Source organism: Lissotriton helveticus, chromosome 1_1 (genome assembly GCF_964261635.1).
Source record: "Lissotriton helveticus chromosome 1_1, aLisHel1.1, whole genome shotgun sequence".
In the NCBI taxonomy this organism is placed as follows: Eukaryota; Metazoa; Chordata; class Amphibia; order Caudata; family Salamandridae; genus Lissotriton; species Lissotriton helveticus.
Window position 1 is genome coordinate 535,989,671 of NC_136057.1, and position 20,109 is coordinate 536,009,779.

The 20,109-nt window shown below is 42.5% G+C and overlaps 1 protein-coding gene across 6 annotated transcripts in view; it reads left to right on the forward strand.

The window, feature by feature from the left end:
* Positions 1-20,109, forward strand: part of PTPRO (protein tyrosine phosphatase receptor type O) — a 1,002,672-nt gene that overhangs the window by 473,788 nt on the left and 508,775 nt on the right. For all 6 annotated transcript variants that reach the window (XM_078674019.1, XM_078674018.1, XM_078674014.1 and 3 more), the window contains exon 4: positions 10,037-10,189. In XM_078674019.1, coding sequence (XP_078530145.1) covers positions 10,037-10,189 — 153 coding nt within the window. The remainder of the gene's footprint in view (positions 1-10,036; positions 10,190-20,109) is intronic.

A 20,109-nucleotide genomic window follows, 5' to 3' on the forward strand; every position in this document is an offset into this window, starting at 1 on the left:
AGAGGGAGGAAGACAGAGAGAGAGGGAGCGAGAGGGAGTACGACAGAGAGAGAGGGAGCTAGAGGGAGTAAGACAGAGAGAGAGGGGGACAGAGGGAGCTAGAGGGAGCAAGAGAGAGGGAGTTATAGGGAGCTAGACAGAGAGAGGGAACTAGAGGGAGCAAGACAGAGAGAGAGAGGGAGCTAGAGGGAGTAAAACAGAGAGAGGGAGCGAGAGGGAGCAAGACAGAGAGAGAGGAAGCTAGAGGGAGTAAGACAGAGAGAGGGAGCTAGAGGGAGTAAGACAGAGAGAGGGAGCTAGAGGGAGTAAGACAGAGAGAGGGGGCTAGAGAGAGAAAGACGGAGAGAGAGGGAGCTAGAGGGAGCTAGACAGAGAGAGGGAGCTAGAGGGAGTAAGACAGAGAGAGAGGGAGACAGAGAGAGAGGGCGCTAGAGGGAGCTAGGCAGAGAGAGGGAGCTAGAGGGAGCAAGACAGAGAGAGAGGGAGCTAGAGGGAGTAAGACAGAGAGGGAGCTAGAGAGAGCAAAACACAGAGAGAGGGAGCTAGAGGGAGCTAGACAGAGAGAGGGAGCTAGAGGGAGTAAGACAGAGAGAGAGCAAGACATAGAGGGAGGGAGCTAGAGGGAGCTAGACAGAGAGAGGGGGCTAGAGGGAGCAAGACAAAGAGAGAGGGAGCTAGACAGAGAGAGGGAGCTAGAGGGAGTAAGATAGAGAGAGAGGGAGGAAGACAGAGAGAGAGGGAGCTAGAGGGAGTAAGAGAGAGAGAGGGAGCTAGAGGGAGGAAGACAGAGAGGGAGCTAGAGGGAGCAAGAGAGAGGGAGCTATAGGGAGCTAGACGGAAAGAGGGAGCTAGAGGGAGCAAGACAGAGAGAGAGAGGGAGCTAGAGGGAGTAAAACAGAGAGAGGGAGCTAGAGGGAGCAAGACAGAGAGAGAGGAATCTAGAGGGAGTAAGACAGAGAGAGGGAGCTAGAGGGAGCAAGACAGAGAGAGAGAGGGAGCTAGAGGGAGTAAAACAGAGAGAGGGAGCTAGAGGGAGCAAGACAGAGAGAGAGGGAGCTAGAGGGAGTAATAGAGAGAGAGGGAGATAGAGGGAGTAAGAGAGAGAGCGGGAGCTAGAGAGAGTAAGAGAGAGAGAGCGGGAGCTAGAGGGAGTAAGACAGAGAGAGGGAGCTAGAGGGAGTAAGACAGGGAGCTAGAGGGAGTAAGACAGAGAGAGATCGAGCTAGAGGGAGTAAGACAGCAAGAGAGGGAGCTAGAAGGAGTAAGAAAGGGAGCTAGAGGGAGCAAGACAGAGAGAGGGAGCTAGAGGGAGTAAGACAGAGACAGAGGGAGCTAGAGGGAGTAAGACAGAGACAGAGTGAGCTAGAGGGAGTAAGACAGAGAGAGAGGGAACCAGAGGGAGCTAGAGGGAGTAAGACAGAGAGAGGGAGCTAGAGGTAGCTAGACAGAGTGAGGGAGCTAGAGGGATTAAGACAGTACCTAGCGCCATACATTTCCGACAGAGGTGGTCCATGCAGTAAGTCGTGAGGGGGTGACACCATGAGTTACCCGCACCGGGTGACACCAACCCCAGTGACGCCACTGGCATAGAACCTTTGGCGCTGGCGGTGAGGGCCAACCCCGATATCCACGGCCTACCCTTCACTGGGGAGACACATATGATCACTTTCTTCGCAGACGATGTCCTTCTCTCCCTCTCTGACCCGGCCCACTCTCTCCCCCATGTGCAGGCGGACCTGGAGCGCTTTGAAGCGGTAGCGGGGTTTAAGGTCAACTATGATAAATCCTACGTCCTTAACCTCACACTCCCCCAATCTGAAGTTCTCTGTCTCAAGACGCTAACACCCCTCCTCTAAAACTCTACTCTGCCAACTTCCCCCTGACTTGGCCCGCTGGAAGCCAATGTTCATATCATGGCTGGGGAGGATTCATGCAGTTAAAATGTCCCTTCTCCCCAAGGTATTATACTTGTTCCAGGCCCTGCCCATTGAACTCGAAGGGGAATTTTTTCGGCGAATGAAATCTATGATGTTACGCTTTATCTGGCAAGGGGGTCGAGCACGCTTCTCCTTCGCCATCCTGCGCAGGCCAAAGAAGGAAGGGGGCGTGGGGCTACCTGACGTTCATCTGTATTATAAAGCGGCGCAACTTCGAGTACTAATAGAATGGTCGCAACAAGAGTCAGAAAAGCACTGATTGGACATGGATCGGAGCGTGGCTGGGAGGACGATCTGGGACCTGGTATGGAAGCCCAAGAATGACAGGCCCAAAAATGCTTACATCAGTACCCCCACTTGCACCACTTTGAAGGTTTGGGACTCCGTCTCCAAGGATGATAGGTGGACTACATTCCCCTCCCCCTTTACGCCCATACACTTTAATCCCGCTTTTCACCCAGCGTTGACACACGGCCCATTTGATGCTTGGAAGGAAGGGGGCTGTCTGGCACTAACACACCTATTCCATATCTTTGACCCACTCACCTTCGACAACTGTAATAGGGACTATGGGGTTCAAGAGAATGAACGTTACCACCATGCTCAATTACACCACTGGGCACTGTCTCCTCAAGTGAGAGAGGCAGCTACACGACCCTCACGATGTTCGAAGCCTTTTTAACCAAAACCTCCTCCATTAAGGGTGCTATCACCTTTCTATATGGGTTCCTACTTTCCACTGCAATTTCCCCTAGGCCTCGATACATGTCCATGTGTGAGGGGGTTCTTCAACAGGACATTTCTGACGCGGTGTCGACACACTTATAGTCAGACATAGCCAAGTTTAAGACTCCGTGGAACTTAGGGAGGCACACATGAAAACCATGATGGATTGGTATCTACATCCGGCCAAGCTGCGCCAGATATTCCCTGACACTTCCGATCGATGCTGGAGGGGGTGTGGGCTACTGGGAGACTTTCAGCATATCTGGTGGGATTGCCCTATCATCCGTCCGTTTTGGGAGGAAATTCTTGCCCAAATCAAGGAGATGTTGGGATACCCCATTCCTACCTCGATGGCCATTACCCTACTGGGTCTCCGTGATCCTAATTTCAAACATCAGACTAAGGCGGAGAAGAAGATTATGTGGCTCAGCATTGGGGCGGCCAAGCTCACCCTCGCTGCGGCGTGGAAAGGGAAGGAGGCAGCAGCCACCTCCCTTTGGTATTCGCGCCTTTGGAAGCTATTGAGTTTGGAGAGGATGGCTGACATTTTCCTGGATGATTTTAAGAACTTTGAATTCCGCTGGGGCCCATTGGTCACTTTTCTCTCCAAAGGTCTGCCGTCCGCAGTGTGTCCTGCTAGCGTTAGAGCCCTTCACCTATTTCAACTGTGAACTCCCAACATTATGCGCCTTGACCTTTGTCCTCTGTAAGTTGCTACCACCACTGGGGAGGGGGAAGGGCTGTGGGGGCGAGGGGGGTTTGTATTTTGTTATTGTTAATGTGATCCCCTCATATCGCTTCCTCTATGACAATGCCTGCCAAGGAACTTGCACTTGGAAGCTCGCCGTTTGACCTAGCGTAAGGTGGCAGCTGTTAGTTTCTGCCTGGGGCACGTAGGTTATCAGCCGAGCTGATGTGGGGGCATCCGCCCTGAACTCTCACCGATCTCCCACTTTCCTCACAGGCCGTTTGGTACTCCCCGTCTATATCAGCAACTGCACCTACTAGAGCACTACTCTGTATGTTAAGGGTCTGGCTGAGGGGAACTTTGTCCGGCTTAACGTGATGAGTTTGGGCTGATTTCAATGCTACTCCCTGCGTGGGACGATGTGCGGGACTGTCACATTTTTTCTATGTGTTCAAAATATCAATAAACATACCTTTGGAAAAAAAAAAAGAAGGACATATACCGATTGTAAATTGAAACAGTCCTCAGGCTTTGTGCCTGTAACTTTTCTCCTCAACAAAAAACAATGCAAATGCCAATACTGAATACCACTTACCAAATTACTTCATTTTTAGACCCATTACGCTAAATCAAAAGGTCCACACTAGTCAAAGTATCTTTTTTCATTGTATTTGAGAAAAACGTTTTGAATTACTTTCAGATCATCTATAAACATACACATCATCTATAAACATACACACTGTTCATTTTAGAGAGAAGAGTACAAAACATACTTAATGTAGAACACAACATCACCATAGAAACACCACAAACACTAAGTGCTTACCTTCACTCCACATTCATTCACCACACCATTACCACTCAACAACCACAAAACGTTCACACCCCGGTTGGGCCAACATAACTTATTTTGTTGGAAAGGCCACAACCCAGGAAGAAACACCGCGCAAACAGCCAAACACAGTCACAATTTAACACAAATCTCACAGTGGAGCACAACCAAAGTTAAACTGCAAGTATTGCAGTGACCAAACAATTATTTACAGTGCACTAACAGATGGACTAGTTCTAAATAAGTTTGCTTGACTCAAAAAGCACAGGGTCAAAAACTCTAAAAGAAATACAATTTTTAAAAATGCAAGTACAATGCTGAAGGGCTCCCTTAAGGAATTATGGTCAGCCTATGGATATCTGGCCAGAATTCAAAAAATGTGCCGGGCCAGGACTGAAGGCTGATCCTTTTCTTACCTAGGACATATGGCCTGGAATACGCTTCCCCTAGATCTTCATTCAACATCTGAGATGGCCATCTTCAAAAAGAAATTAAAATCATGACTCTTCCAACAAATATGATCTGACATTCAGCATTGCAGCAAGTAGTCTGCAGTTAACGCGGAGAAACTCCTTGGAGTATGCGTGTGCTTTATAAATCACAATGTCCATGTGGTTCCTGTCACTCAAGAATCACCCCTGCCTCGCACTCCTTTATATTTTCCTTAAAAAGTAACTCCAATCAGGTAAGTATGTTCATTTTGTTTTATTTTCAATTTTTATCATTGTTTTCAGTATTCATGATTTCTTCCTTGTGTATTGTTATCATACCACATTATAATCATTTTATACTTCCCAATGCATTTCAAGCAATAATGCCCTTCCTCAGGGGATTCTTTCCGCCGCTGACCGAACACCGAGACGAGATGACTTAGAGTCGCTCAGATCGTGATTTCGAAACACAACTTTATTTTTGAAAGTTACCGACGGTTGTGCAAAGAGAGAGAATCCCCTGAGGAAGGGCATTATTGCTTGAAATGCATTGGGAAGTATAAAATGATTATAATGTGGTATGATAACAATACACAAGGAAGAAATCATGAATACTGAAAACAATGATAAAAATTGAAAATAAAACAAAATGAACATACTTACCTGATTGGAGTTACTTTTTAAGGAAAATATAAAGGAGTGCGAGGCAGGGGTGATTCTTGAGTGACAGGAACCACATGGACATTCATATTGCACTTATCCTATTGCTCAGTAGGGTAACCTACCTACGCACCACCGAAATAATTGAAACTAATTGAAAAATCAAAACACACCATTCAAACAAAACTCTGAGTGCGGAATCACATTCCAATTGGATCTAACTTTATAAATCACAATCATCATCATATACATTTAGACACATTGTGTCTGATTATTTTTTCACAGGCCATACTTGGTCTCCAGCTTTAACACTCCAACCTTTATACTCTTTCAAACCCTGTATATCTGTACCATTAACATTGTTCACCTAATTGATTCATAGAGTGTTTTTACACAGCGAATTTCCCGTGCTACACGCTGCCCTGGTTCATGAGCTGTAGAAAAAAATTATAAATTATGGCTCCTGCATAAGGCTTTTTGGACGCCGGCCCGCCTACATTTGCAACACCTACATGATGATCCTAGTTGCTGGAACTTCAAATAGGAAAAAGGTGACTTAGCCCATGTGATTCTTCACTGTAAAGTTGTTGCGTCTTATTGGGACAAGATATTTTATTTTATTTCCAAATTATTTACCTTAACAACCGGCTTTTTGGGTGTGGATACACTAAATGATGCTGATAAATCACTACTAGACCTTCTACTCACTTATACAGTTAAAATGATCTATATCCGCATGCGTGCAGCGGCTTTTTTCGCGCTGCGCGGCTTTTTTTAAAAAGCCGCGTTACATGACGAGCTCAGCTCGTCATCAGCGTGCAAGCGGCGCAACTGATGACGAGCTCAGCTCGTCATCAGCGCCGAACTGGTTAATAACCGGAAAGACACACAAAAACATCATTTAAATGCTGCTTGAACTGGATTACTCATCTTAGGGGCGCAGACAATATCACTCTCCAAAACTCCCCTTGGAAATCTCCCACTAGACATATGTGGGACTCTAGATACATATTTCAATCACATAAACCTCTATGAACTTCCTGAGAAGTTATGTCGTCATGGCCCTTTCTCTTGGCACTCTTATTGGTCACCTGCCTATTAACAATGTTAGCTCCCTTTTATACTGATCGTAATTATCTCTCTTCCCCTATCCTTTTCTTTGATGTTTATTAGTTTTCTTTATTTCTTGATTGTGTTTTTTCATTTTTTGTCCTTATTTCACAGATGTATTAAATTAGCCATCATTGTACAGCTGGCTGCCTAAATATGATCTCATACTTTTTACTCGCCCAATTAAACACTGTTTAATAACCATTGTTTATCACACCAGCTTGAATTGCTGTGTACCTCTTAAAGGATGTATAGAGCTAATGTCATCTTGCTGCTTGACATATATCACAGTTATTTTATTTTCTATTTGTGTTTCTCCTTCTTGAAAACAACCAATAAAAGTATTTGAAATGAAGAAAAAAAATTAAACCGAATTCCTACAGTCTTCTGCATAAAAAGCCTGATACACAGGCCAGTGGGGCGCCATAAAGAGGTCGAGCCAACCATCCTTCCGACCTGGGATGTCTGCCGAATCAAAAACAGCCACTCACAGCTCCCATGCTCACAATCCTTTTCAGCGCTCGTGAGGTTGCTTTTCTATTCGTGCAATTTATGTGGGGCCAGTGCAATTATGTACCTTCGCAAAACCAAAGTGTGCACTGCGATGACTAAATTATGCACCAAGAAAAGAAAAATGATGTGGCATAAAGCAGTCATTTTAACATATATTCATTCCTTACGGGCATTATTATCAGTTGAACAAAGAATACAGCAACCCCGAAAGGAAAGGTGAACACTTAGCTCTGTTGGTGCTTTTATTAATAACTTGTGATTCGAGTTTTGAAATCTGAAAATTATTTGGTAGAAGTGGATTATGTGGCAGGTGCAGTAAATCTATAATTATGCGGAAATCGTTGTGACCGCAGAGTTGAATGATACCAGTGGCCCTGAATATATGAAATGTGTTTGCACCTATGTTTTGTCATTTTGTTAAGTGCCTACCAAGCCACGTGAGATTATAATGAAATATTCGGTGTTAGTTGAAACTGATTTGATGGTTAAGCCTATGGAATCCTATGATTCTTTCATATATATTTATAAAGAAGCGCAGCCAACACGTTTCACATTATGAAAGGGTTCATCGGGGCCAATGATCAGAACCACTGTCAATGTCCGAACAATTCCAGGTGCACCTTTATCTGTATCGGCGTTATAAAAGGCTTCACATGCAGTTCAAAATTTGTTTTGAAAATATATTTGCTCAGGGGTCGTAACGTCTTACTCAAGATCTAACCAAGGGCGGCATACGGCCAAATGCGTCATGCAATTCAAAAACATTTGCGACGCAAACCCAGCGCATAAATCTGGCTCTGAGTATTTACTAAACCTCGCAAAGCTAAAGAAAGTGGCTTTGCAATACCAAAAATGGTTTTGCATCGGGGCTGTGCCACAAAAGTGGTGCAGCCATGACGAAAAATCATAGAAAATCTTTGCCTCAGCGGCCAGTGATAGAACGCAGCAGATGCCTGGAAGCCAATTAAATGCGTGTTCCTGTTGCTCTGCATTAGTGTCCAAAGGTAGGTTGGGGAATACACTCTAAGCTCTGACAGTCGTCCGACAAGCGCATTGTTTTTTGTCTGAGATAACAATGTCTGGCAGAAGACCGAGGCAATGTCACAGCAAAGCTGTGGAGCCTGCCGCCAGCACCAGCAATGAGGTACTCCCAAATGGTAGTGAGGTAACGAGCACTGGTATCATATGGTGGAGGTAGGAGGACTCACTGCTGCAGACCGCCTCGCCTGTTGTCAATAAAATCATGAACATGGAATGTTGCATTTTCTTTATTTCAAATTGTAGCATGGAAAAACACTTTTTGGTAATAGAACCATATGCAAATATGTCATGGATGGATCTAAAAGGGATGTGCTGCTCATCCAGCTAGTGTTTGAAGAGGGCCTGCCCACAAATCAGTGACCGAAGATGGCTGACGGAACGCCCATTTCTGCTTCTTCTGTGTGAATCTGTGCGTCTTTGGTTGTTTGCGTGTATTGGGTGCCTACCTAATGTTTTGTAAGACAGCTAAGGCTCTCTGTGGCGAGACCTAAGGATCGTCATGATGAGAAGATACTTCTGGGGGATCATGTCTACTCCCCGCAGATGTCTGCATAGTGAAAGCATTCCTTAACAGACTGCATTCAAACTTGCCAACAGATACAGCCACCTTTCTGTTGTAAGTATACCATCAATCATGTGAATCCAGAGTAATAGTCCCAAACCAGTTTTGTGTACTATGTAAGTATCAAGAAATAGGCGGTGTAGGTGGGCCATGCCCCATTTCCCTTTTGATTTACAAGAACTCGCATTATGGACACTGCGAGTCACAAATCAACTTGTGACTTGTAATGTCACTTAAGTTCAATGCAACCTTGTTTTTTTGCACTGCAACGCCTGCCCTTTTACACACCACAGCTTTGCATCATTTGATATATGCATTTAAGGAATTGATTCAGAACGAAATCACCAACTTTTGCACAAAATAGGATATTTTAAGAATGAACGCTTGGTTGGTATCCCCCAACAGAAGTCTCATTGGTTCGAATAGTCCAAGGTAAATCTTGCCCCCAGAGAAAGGACCAAGTAGCCTATGCAAACAATCTCATGGAGACACATTAAATACAACTTTAATTGTAATATATTAAAACAGAGCAAGAATTAAATTCAACCTCGTTGCCATGATTCTACAAGATTCTATACCTATTTTGGCGAGATTGAAATTGAATGTGTTTACTACGCTGGTCTACTACATAACAATTAAAGCTGCATTCAATGTGCCAACCGAAGACTATTTGCTTAGAGTGGTTGGTCATTTTTGGATGGTGAAGGATTTGCCGTGGGAGGTGTTCTCTGCCATAATCAAATGCTACAATTTAGTCCTTGATATGATGTCATGGTTCCTGTCAACTTCCATGAAATATGTGTTCCCTTAATCACTTAGAAAGGGGCTGTGAGGTAGTGGTGCCCTCAATGATGGTTACGCAGAGTCATTGGCTTCTGACCATGTAGTATGAGTCCTACGGCAGGCAGAGCAGGGCTTTCAGGGAGCCAGCAAAAGACCTTTTGGGGAAGGCACTTTTATGGGAACTGGTGCTCCACAGTCTTGCTAGAAATTGGGACTGCCCACCCATCATCACCCAGTGGCACACACAGAGTTTAGGAGGGACCATCATGGAAAGGATATCACAGCCTCTATGCTTGAGCAGACGTGGCGATGGTCTTTCTAACATGGAAGCCACGGGCCATTCAGCTCAGCGGTAAATTCCTTCTAAATACGTCGATGGCCGTGTTGGGAACCCAAGAAGCTTGCTGGAAATTATGATCAGCCACTTTAGAGCACATTTTACAAATAAGAATGTGGGCCTTACATAAAATGTCATCACTGTACCAATGTGGCGCATTTTACTTTGAAACACAGCAAGCCTAGACTTTCAATCATTTAAAACCTTGATGCCCTCGAGAAGAGAACAGCATTTTGCATATTTCATGAATATTACATTGCGGAAATGGTCTGCATACTCTACTGTACCCCTTCACAAGATGCAAATCAGTATACGTTTATAATTATACATTACAATATATTTCCATTGAACAATAATACAGACCACAGTATTCACTATATGGAAATGCCAACATTAATATACAATTTGTTTTTCAGATTTCTTCAAAGGTAAAACAGTTTTCAACCACTGGCTGCCCGGTACATGCTACAGTAATATAACTTTCCAGTTACTGTCAGAAGCATCATTTAATAAAAGCACACTTGTGGAAAACAGCGGCATTGGACATGAGCCCATGCAACATCGAACAGGTGAGTGGGGATATATTTATTTAATTATATACAGGTAGATTCATCAAGCATTTTTGCGAGCGCAAACGGTGCGAATCGCAAAATTCGGCCGTTTGCGCCCGCAAAAATGGCATTTGAGATTCATCAATGGTTCATGAACTCGCAATATGAAAAATCGCAAAGAATTTAAGGAATTTAAGGAATTTCGATTTGAGATTCCTTAAATGCTATTCATTTGCCGCTATTTACCGCGAAGTCTGACTTCGTGGTAAATAGCGAAAACTTAGAAAAATGCACTTTAGTGCATTTTTCTAAGTTGTATGTTACACACACAAATGTGTGCGCAACATCAGCCTACATTTACATTTCAGGGGTGCTACAGGGTGTCCTTTGGGCACCCCTGGCACCCTTGAAATCGCATCCTTATTTGTGATTAGCAAATTGCTAATCGCAAATAAGGAAGCTGTAGAAATCGCAAATAAAATTGCGATTTCTACATGAATCCCGTTTTGCGAGTCTTTAATAGCGATTCCTTAATAATCGCTATTAAGGACTCGCAAAACGGGACAAAGATGAATCTGGGGGTTAGTTCTTAATTATATAAACGGTTACTTTTAATTAATTCAGAGTTTTAGATGATCTCACAAAGAACAGATTTGTGAAAGGAGGAAGGATGTTAGATTTTTTATAAGAAGGGAGGGTTGCATCTCCTAATCTTTGGTTACTGCTCCGAATCTACGAGGGCATAAATTTGAAAGCAAGTCTGAAAAGATCAGCCTTGAGGAGTTTCCAGAGTCATATGTGATTGGGTTTGGATTCCAATGTGGCTATGTGCATTTCTCAGTCTAGGGTCCTGTTCTCGCAGGGATCTGTCTCTGGGTGCATCCTCTTAGTTGATCATTGACTGAGCAGCCTGTTTTTTCAGGCGTGGTATGGTCAAAATTACAGAGATTTAGGCACAATCCAGTTCAGAATACTTCTGCAATAATTTTGTAAAACATGTTGTTATGTAAGATCCATTTAATTTAATGCGGACAAAATGGTTATTTGAGTAAATGCTAACTAATGACGTGGTGTGAGGGGATGGATACACGTCTGAAAATGGGAGGAAGACTGATTCTACCCACATTCCGACTTTGGCAAAATCGGTGTAGTTACATTTTATGAAATTACCATCTGTTATTTTCTATGGTGAGATGTCAGAAGTGCTCTATAAAAATTTAAGGAATTATGTGCCATCTAATGAGATTATGGAACATGTGACAGTGTGGGTGAAGGACGATTGCATTTAATCAGCTGCATAATGGGAACATTCACCATAAAAGCCAGAGAAGGCCCCCAAGTTACTTTCCAGCTTGCTGCTAACCCATAAAGATTGTTGAGACCAGAGTAACACAGCACTGAAACGCTGGCTTTACCAAAGATAGGTTTCAATCATCATATCCTGCCTGTAATTAGTTATGAACATGTTCCCCAATTTCAAAATATGTTCCAAAAATAAAGCCCAGACATACAAACCTTTAATGTTCTACCCATTTACTCTCAAGCGTAGCGATAGGGGGATAACTTGGACGAAAGCAGACAGGATTCAAATTAGAGCTTCTAAAACAATTGCTTTATCAAAGTGTAATTTGATGCAGAATGGTCTTTGCTATCACCGGTCATCCATCAGAGTAAGTTCTTTTGATTTTGAACTTTACCCTTTTCTGAATAGATCTTTTTTCACCAGGACTGTTGATAAGCTGACCCCAGTTCATATATTCTTAACATATTAGTTAAATGTAGATGGGGGCATATTTTCAAGAAGAGTTCATGTTATTCCAAAACAAGTTCTCCGAAAACCCACCTTAAAGAAGCCTTGAAACCCGGAACCCGATATGTCAAACTGCATGATCTGCTAATGCACATAAGGCTATCAGGCACAGCTCTAATGTGATGTTACAACGTTTTTTTCACTGTGAAGTAGAACAGCCTAAGTTTAACAGCTGACATATATGGTTGGACAAAAGTAAGCTTTGGATATTTGGCCACTATAGGCTCCAAGACCGCAGAGTAAGATGATTTTCATCTTGTTTCAAACAGCAGTTGTCGAGCGGTTCTCTACACAAACAGTTCAAATAAACCGACCTGCAATTGTTGCACTCATTGTTTTAAAGAGGTGGCATGATGAACCCAACTTACTTTCAGATCTGTGATCAAATCTGGGTAAGACACTGTATAGACATTTTTTTCACCCTGATACTGTTAATCACCCAGTGGGATGATGTATTTCTCTGATGAAAGACTATAATCTTGGATTTTGTTACATTTATAGTTAAATACATTTCACAATTTTATAACTTTAGGTTTTTGTGTTTTTTAACTGGAGACGTCCAAGGTTAAGAACAACAGCTGGGGAAGTTTTCTGATTTACTTGTGTTAGGCATTAGAGTACTTTCAAAGTCAGTCAGCAATTCCAAAACTCGGATATATGACGTTATAACGCATACTTTTACAACGCCTACCTTTACAACGAAATTTTTACAACGCAAAAACTATTACAACGCATACATTTACAACGCAAATTTTTACAACGCATATACTTTTACAACGCATACCATTACAACGTAAGTATTGGTAAGTATATTATTATTTTTTTAATGTAATATAAGTAAAATTAATATAATTTAATTTAATTTAATTTCATTTAATTAATTTATTTTAAAAAATTTTTTTTACCCTGTACCCCTGTACCCCAAAAAACCAAAACTGACCCTGAACCCTAAAAATACCCCTTTACCCAAAAACCCAAAACTGACCCTGAACCCTAAAAATATCCCTTTACCCAAAAACCCAAAACTGACCCTGAACCCTAAAAATACCCCTTTACCCAAAAACCCATAACTGACCCTGAACCCTAAAAATACCCCTTTACCCAAAAACCCAAAACTGTTCCTGAACCCTAAAAATACCCATTTACCCCAAAACCCAAAACTGACCCTGAACCCTAAAAATACCCCTTTACCCAAAAACCCCAAACTGACCCTGAACCCTAAAAATACCCCTTTACCCAAAAACCCAAAACTGATCTTGAACCCTAAAAATATCCCTTTACCCAAAAACCCAAAACTGACCCTGAACCCTAAAAATACCCCTTTACCCAAAAACCCAAAACTGACCCTGAACCCTAAAAATACCCCTTTACCCAAAAACCCAAAACTCACCCTGGACCCTAAAAATACCCCTTTACCCAAAAACCCAAAACTGACCCTGAACCCTAAAAATACCCCTTTACCCAAAAACCCAAAACTGACCCTGAACCCTAAAAATACCCCTTTACCCAAAAACCCAAAACTGACCCTGAACCCTAAAAATACCCCTTTACCCAAAAACCCAAAACTGACCCTGAACCCTAAAAATACCCATTTACCCCAAAACCCAAAACTGACCCTGAACCCTAAAAATACCCCTTTACCCAAAAACCCCAAACTGACCCTGAACCCTAAAAATACCCCTTTACCCAAAAACCCAAAACTGATCTTGAACCCTAAAAATACCCCTTTACCCAAAAACCCAAAACGGACCCTGAACCCTAAAAATACCCCTTTACCCAAAAACCCAAAACTGACCCTGAACCCTAAAAATACCCCTTTACCCAAAAACCCAAAACTGACCCTGAACCCTAAAAATACCCCTTTACCCAAAAACCCAAAAATGACCCTGAACCCTAAAAATACCCCTTTACCCAAAAACCCAAAACTGACCCTGAACCCTAAAAATACCCCTTTACCCAAAAACCCAAAACTGACCCTGAACCCTAAAAATACCCCTTTACCCAAAAACCAAACATATAACATTTTAAATATAATTATATACTTACCAATACTTACGTTGTAATGGTATGCGTTGTAAAAGTATCTGCGTTGTAAAAACATGCGTTGTAAATGTATGCGTTGTAATAATTTTTGCGTTGTAAAAGTTTCGTTGTAATGGTAGTGCGTTGTAAAAGTTGCGTTGTAAACGTAACATACCCCAAAACTCATATGACCATGAATTTGAATTTGAATTTGAATTGGGATTTGTAAAGCGCGTAGCTACCCTAGGGCGTCCCAGCGCTGACATGACCTAAATTCCAGAAGGGGAGTAGAAAAGTGACAGTTTATGGGAAGAGCCTAGTTTTTAATTGCCTACGGAAGGCCAGAAGATTGTGTTCTCATGGCAAGTGGGAGAGCGTTCCACAGTTTTGGGGCGTTGTAAGAGAACAAACGCCCCCCGGAACGGGACTTTTTTATTCTAGGAACGCTGGCAAGGGAGAGGGAATCTGATCTAAGTTGTTTGGTAGAGTGATGGGGTTTGACGAAGGATCTCAGAATCGGGGGGCCTCTGCCTTGCATTATTTTGTGTGAAATGCATAAGGCCTTAAAGGTAATCCTTTCTTTGACTGAAAGCCAATGCAGGCTTTTGAGTGCCGGTTTAGCAGAGCATCTCGATTTGGTTCCGTTTAGGAGTCTGGCCGCAGCGTTCTGAGCGCATTGTAGTCTATAAATAACTGATGCCAGAGCCCCCAGGTACAGGACGTTGCCATAGTCCAATCTGGAGTTCACCAGCCCCTGTAGCAGTAGCTTCCTTGATTGGAAGGGGATCAGATGGAGGATTTTTCGCGCCATTCAAATGAGTCCAAAGCAGGTGCCCGTGGTTTTTCTGGCCTGAGTTTTGAAGTTGAGATCTTGATCCAGCCAGATGCCAAGGCTTTTGACTTCGGGTTTGGGGGTAGGAGGCGTTCCCATGCATGGAGGCCATGAAAGGGATGAGGGGAGTTTGTGTGGGTTTCCTAGGAGAAGTATCTCGGATTTTTCTCCGTTTAGTTTTAATCGAGGTTCACACATCCAGTGGAAAACGCTCTCGAGACACCTTTCCAGATTGTCTAGGCTTTTGCTCAGCTGATTGAAAGAGACCACCAGCTGGGTGTCATCGGCATACATGACTGTTTTTATGCCGAATGGGGCAATAACGTCCTCTAAAGGGGACATGTAGACGTTAAAAAGTGTGGGGCTCAGGGAGGAGCCCTGGGGGACCCCACACTGTAGCGCCAGGGCTTTGAACACGGCTGTGCCATCCGACACCTGGAAGGTTCTTTTTTCCAGAAAGGATTTGATCCAGGACAGGGCGGAGCCAGAGACTCCTATCAGACTTAGCCGGTGGATTAGGATGGCATGATCCACCGTGTCGAAGGCGGCACTCAGATCGAGAAGGATCACTGCCACTGATCCTCCTGCGTCTATGATGGTTCTTGCCTCTTCGACCACGGCTAGAAGAGCAGTGTCAGTTCCCTGTCCGGGTCTAAACCCTGTCTGAGATTGGCGGAGGAGGTTGTTGATTTCTAGAAAATTGGAGAGTTGGTGATTGACAATTCGTTCGGCCACTTTGCTGATAGCAGGAAGAAGGGAGATGGTGTGGTTTCTTAAGGAGAGCCCTAACGGTGGCTTTTTTCCAGTTGGCTGGAACAGCGTCAAGTGTAAAAGAGGTGTTAATGAGGTGGGTTAAAGGAGGGGCAACAGTGGAGGCGACCAGTTTTAATTTGCTCATGGGAGCTGGGTCTGATGGGGCACCACTTTTTACGGTTTGTAGAGTGGACAGAAATAGCTCTGTGGTGATCTGGGGGAAAGTTTGGAGGCATGGAGCCTCGGAGCAGGGGGGGGATGGCTGGGATTTGAAAGGAATTGGGGGCAGGAAGTGAGTTAAGAATTTTATCAATTTTTGATGAGAAGAACTCAGCAAGTTGGTTGCATCTAGTGCCCGATGGGTCGGGTGTGGGTACGGGGTCTGGGATTTTGGAGAGTGAGCGAATGATGCGGTAAGTTTCTCTCGCATAGTTGGCTGCCGTTGATATTTTTTCCTCGAAGAAGGTTGCCTGCGTGTTTTTTATACAATTTTTGTAATTTTTGATGGCGGCCCTGTATTCGTTTTTGCTTTCCTTCGTCCAGTTCTTTCTCCACAGGCGCTCAATTTTTTTGCATTTCTTCCTGAGATTCATGTCATCCCCTATAGTGATAATGACTCTGAAAGTCTTCATACAAACCTAAATTTCTGGATATCTTACTCCTTACTCTACATTGGATCTGGCTTAAAATATATTCATTTAAATTCTAAGGCACTTTTCCAAATATCAAAGTCAATATCTCGAATTTCACATGACATGTATCCATTTCTCATTCTTTCTCATTCTTATTACATAAACTGGGGTTTATGGAAATGTTCTTTTTTAACAATTCTTTTAGAGTCAACACAATCAATAAAATTAGTTAACCGAACAAATTTATTGTCATGAGCAGTGCTATTTTCAATTAATTAGGCATAAATTGTGTGGGTGAAATGATCTTCAACTCGACCAGATAAAGACAATGAATCCTAACATATTCGTCATTTCAAAAATATGTTTAACCCTTCTACATTTATATTGGCTGCTTAAAGTATGTTTAATAAGTTCCAAAGTATTACTCCTGTCCACTCTTCACTCTTCAATTTCGTACAATAATGAAGCCTTACAATCCTTTGTAATAATGATTATATGAGAAATATATTCTGTAAATATTTTTTCCAGCGCTTGCAGGACCAGGCTCCATTGAGGTGTCTGACAAATAAGCAAAAGTGGGAAATATGTATTACCTAACGTATCTTATGTTGGATCTGCTAGAAAACCAGCTCAACAGCAAGAAAGTAAAGCACATTATATATTTTTGAATGGCACCCTTCCAAACTAGTAGCAACTATTTTTAGGAGGTTCACCCAACAACCCCCCATGGAGCATATTATTAGATATACGTTCTTAGACAATGCATTTGCCAAGTATGCGTTCTCAGTGCACCATGATGCCTAAATGCACATCAAGCCAAATTGAACCAGACATGATAATAAAGGTTCAACTTCCTTTATAAATTGTCAAATGTAATCCTGCAAAATTTATTTTTCAGGATTAGACAGTGCAAAAACCAAACCTTCAGCTAGGAAATTCTGATATTTCCTTGCACCAACATTTTGAAAGATCTTTATATTTTTGTTTAAAAACACAGTATGAGAGCCAAATATGTACGTGCAAAGATGGGGTTGAAGAATTGAATATAACTATATGTATAATTTGAACTGTAATTTAAACACGTTTTTTATTATGTTTAATGTTTACCCCCATTTATTCAATGGGTTATAGTTTTGCATGACAGTAAATTATGAAAAAAACTATTAATTAACTTTGAAATTAATAGACTCCTGTGTTTTATGCCACAATCTAATTTTGATAAAAAAATTCTTCCGCTTTATTTTGTTTTTTGATATTTCTGATTCTTATTCAATGAAATGTGTATTTTCTCACACTTAGTTTACATACATTATTTTCCTTATCACTGTGTTTCCATTCCTTCTGTATTTCCTACCATACTTCTTCTCTGCCATTGCATTTGATATACACTGGACACATATGCTATAGTAATTGAAGTATAGACTAATTGAATCCTTTCTCAATCAGCAACCAACTCTAGTGCAACTTCATATGACCAAATCGCATCTGATGAAGTTGGTTTGAAAAATGGTTTTACAATTGAACCTTACACTTGGCATTTTCCCCGTCCTATCCGTCTTTCATTGAGAAGCAGACAACCTAAAATAATAAAAGTTAATCACTGGTTATGCTCTTGAAGAAGTAATTAAATAGACTTGGTGGTTGGGGTTGTCATTCAAGGTTTTGCCATAATCCTGACATCTTCATGAGTTAATAAGAGCCTCCACCACAATGAGCATGATCTAGGCTGGTTTAGGATATCTAATTGGTGGAGTGAAATATCCTCCTAAATCACCTGTATATTTCATTTTTCTATCAGAACATTTTTGACAGATGAGACCCATAGCTTGTACAGCCCACTCGGATAAGCAGTAGGCACACCTCACTAGAGAAAGTTGACATTGAACACAGAATCTCAAAGTACCCCACTTGTTATTATTCTGAGCATTGGTGTCAAAATGTAAATGTTACTTAAGCACTTGTCGTAAGATAATTAAGAATATAAATGAAGTATGTTTTTTGTGTGAAAAATTGCAAAGCAACATGATTTCATATCATCACTCGTAGAAAAACGTGGATTACTAGCAAGCACATTAAGCATGAAATGCCAGAACATGTAATAGTTTTGAAGTGTCATGTAGAGGAGACTTATGCAACCTCTGTAATTTTATCTGGACGTAATATATTTCAGAAGGAGTCTTCTGTAAATTTTAATATAAAACAGGAAAGCATTTGGTGAAAATGTGAGCTTTTTTAGTGGTGGAATTATTTTACGAAAGCGATCCTAATGATCAGGGCAGACAGACCTTTTATCCCGCCTGGGAGTTCCCTGGTGGGCTGGAGCCGTTGGAGGGTGGCTTTTAAAAGCCCTAGGGCGTTCCTGGGCCTCTGACACTTTACCCATCTCTCCGAAGTTCATTGCTGGAGTCATGGGCAATTGGGCATCCATCAATAGAGATAGAAAAATAGGTGGCCAGGGGGACAGTAGAGAGAAAGTGACCAGAGAGGGAGTAGAAAGAGAGAGGGAGAAGAGAGAGGGAGTAGAGAGAGAGAAGAAAGAGGGAGTAGAGAGAGAGAGGGAGAAGAGAGAGGGAGTAGAGCGAAGGAGAAAGAGAATGGATGGATGGATGGATGGATGGATGGATGGATGGATGGATGGATGGATGGATGGATGGATGGATGGAAAAAGAAAGTGCAAGGTGCTGAAGGGGGTGAAGTCTGCTTTGAGTTGGTTTGCCACGGCTGCTTTTGGTCCCCAGTCCGGCCACGCTCATGCTTTTAATTAGATGTATCCTTTCACTGACATTAGGATCTCACCTTGAAGGCATTGAGCAAATGATTCTTTCTAATCATTTACCTTGTACACTCTCTCAGAAATCATCATGTTTTTGTATAGTGTTTTGCATTTCCATGTTTCTGATTGCTGTTGCTGGTGGTTTTAATTACCTCTTTCAATTTAGCCTTGTAATTAATTCCCTGGACTCTCTGAAAAAGATTGCTGCTATAATTACTCTGTCTTGTGGTGGAGGAGTGCTCCTCAGGACGTGAGCAGCAGCCTCATACAGTGTTTGGAAGAAGAAGAATTGTTTATGAGCAAATTCCTTCTTGATTGTATGGTTTTCATGTTTACTTATTTTAACCAAAAAGACATTTTCTCCCTCATGTGAGCTTTGAATCCAGTGTATGGATACCTCACCCGAAGATGATGTGACTCCTGAAGCAGTGTTTGATTTCCACAAAGCTTCCCTTAAAAAAGAACTCATCCCCAGGGACAGAGCCCTTTACCTTTTGCCACAGGTTTAAAATACTTTAGACTGCAGTTCCCACCTAGCTGCGCATCAGATTGAGTCATGCACTTAGCCCCTCTCTGGACTCACCTGCGTTTCTTAGTCTGTCTTCTTGGCAGCCCTCCAGAGCGACAGAAAAAAGACCCGCTCCGGCGACGTGGCCCTGTGGCAAGAACGGCAGTCACGAGCTACAAATCCTCCCTCCTCTCACACCAAGCCATGGGCCAACAATAATTAATTAATACATCTGTTTACCTGACTGATGACCTCGGTTGGGGAACGAATGAATTGGTCACTGCCTTTTAGGACACATGGCCTGGACAGTGTAGACGAAATTTCTTTATGTTTTGGCAAACTAATATGTTGTCATACGGCGGCATTATGAGGAAGTAATGTCACCAGGCACGAACAGGACCTGTCAGGCAATGTTTTCTCACATACTTAATGCACAGGACAATGATAGTGGGGGAGAAAAAGATGGGTGTGGGGCTTATGTCGCCAAGAATACTGTCAGTAGGTATGGCTCATTACAACATACACCAAAGGAACCCACCCATTTGTTAGTGACGTGGTAAAGCGTGCCTAAAGGTGGTTGCTTTTCACAATTTACCCCCAAGAAATGT